The sequence below is a fragment of the Triticum dicoccoides genome, unplaced genomic scaffold (assembly GCF_002162155.2).
Source record: "Triticum dicoccoides isolate Atlit2015 ecotype Zavitan unplaced genomic scaffold, WEW_v2.0 scaffold79719, whole genome shotgun sequence".
Lineage (NCBI taxonomy): Eukaryota > Viridiplantae > Streptophyta > Magnoliopsida > Poales > Poaceae > Triticum > Triticum dicoccoides.
In genome coordinates, this window is record NW_021300712.1 from 556 (window position 1) to 2,399 (window position 1,844).

The 1,844-nt window shown below is 50.7% G+C and overlaps 1 protein-coding gene across 1 annotated transcript; it reads right to left on the bottom strand.

Annotated features, from left to right (window-relative positions):
* Positions 1–753: 753 nt before the first annotated feature.
* On the bottom strand, positions 754–1,840 carry LOC119347927 (calcium-transporting ATPase 7, plasma membrane-type-like; the record flags this gene model as incomplete). Its single annotated transcript, XM_037616403.1, has 1 exon — positions 754–1,840. A coding segment is annotated over one exon (897 nt), but the record flags the coding sequence as incomplete, so codon positions are not given.
* Positions 1,841–1,844: the final 4 nt, after the last annotated feature.

Sequence of the window (1,844 nt, forward strand, 5' to 3'; positions counted from 1 at the left end):
AAACTTCACTACTCAATTATTTTATTAAATGACATCTTGGTCACGTATTTCACCAGTTCTTCGGTAAGAGGACTCTTTCAAAGAAAACTATAAAAAAATTACACTTCAACAGAAACATCACTTCCTTAACTGCTCCTACTAGTAAGTGGAATGATCAAGGCATATTGCAAGAAACCCAAGACAGAGGAAACTTTAAGGAGTTTAGAAGATTAAGGAGGTGATGCGTGAGGCGTATGCAATAAGCCATGGTTGGAATTCGATGATACTCAGGATTGCGACATAACCTTCGACACTGTGATAGTTGTTCGCCCGCCTCTCATCTGTCAGCAGCTTCTGAAAGAAGAAGCGTTTAAATTATTTACCAAACTTAGAACTAAAATACGACTGATGTCAAGATGGATGCTTCTAGGGAAGATAGGAGGGAACTGATGCGCTGCAACATTATCAAAAGTTTTATTCTGGAACAATGGAACATGTAAGCATATTCAGAGGCACAAGTATCCACAAGCAAAGGCAAAACCCAATCAGATCTTAAAGTATTATTCTGGAAGAAATATGCAAAAAATATTTCCACGCTTAGTTTCAGAGCTATACACACCTAAAAAGGACCAACCTGTGTTTGATTGAACATCTAGAATGGAGGATTTGTGCTTATATTAGGTGTATTCATGCTGACATTCAGATAGTTCCCTCGGTCAAACACGGTAGCCAGTTTGAATGGAGGATTTGAGAAATACCGATGAATAAAAGAAATATATTTGTATTAAGTATATATAAGAAGATTCGACAAATAATGAGTAGCAATTTATGAAAGAATCGCCTAGGTTATGTGAAGTATGAAAACTGCAGTTCGACAAATAACTACTGAACTAAACAAATGCACAGTATGAAAGAATCACCTAAGCTATGTAAAATATGAACACTGCGGTATGAAATGCACGAATCATGAGGATTTCCGGCGCGTGAGGATGTCATGGAGAGTCCGGTCGGGCACGGGGATGAACTTGACGGCCCAGCCGATGGGCCACGACACGGCGGCGATGGCGAGGCAGACGCCCCACTGCCCCAGCCCCAGCCTCTTGGTTCCGGCGAACCTGGTGAGCACCTCCACCATGACCACCTGCAGCACGAGCGTGACGGCGATGATGACGAGGAACATCCTGTTCTTGAGCACCCCGGCGAACACGTTCTTCTTCTCGATCTCCCGCGCGTTGAACTCGTTGAACACCTGGCACAGCACGAAGGCGTTGAAGATCATGGTGCCGTTACCCTTCTCGTCGGTGCCGAAGACGTCCCGCCCCCGGTACTGGAGCGCCAGCAGCACGGCGATCTGGAACGCCGCCTGCGCGGCGAGGTTGCGCCACATGGCGTTGCTGATGAGCGGCGCCGTGCGGCCGATGGGCGGCCGGTCCATGAGCGCCTTGGTGGGCGTGTCCGTGGCGAGCGCCAGGGCTCCCATGGTGTCCATGATCAGGTTCACCCACAGGAGCTGCACGGTGGTGAGCGGCATCTTGCCCGTGGTGATCGCGGACACGAAGTTGATGACGAGCGCCGCCACGTTGACGGTGAGCTGGAACTGGATGAACTTCTGGATGTTGTTGTAGACGCAGCGCCCCCACCGCGTGGCCGTCACCACCGTGTCGAAGTTGTCGTTGAGGATGATGATGTCGGAGCTCTCCTTGGCCACCTCCGTGCCCTGCACGCCCATGGATAGCCCCACGTCCGCCTCCTTGAGCGCCGGCGCGTCGTTCGTGCCGTCGCCGGTCACGGCCACCACGTGCCCCTTCTGCTTCAGCCGCTGCACCAGCGCCAGCTTGTCCAGCGGCAGGGACCGCGCCATGACG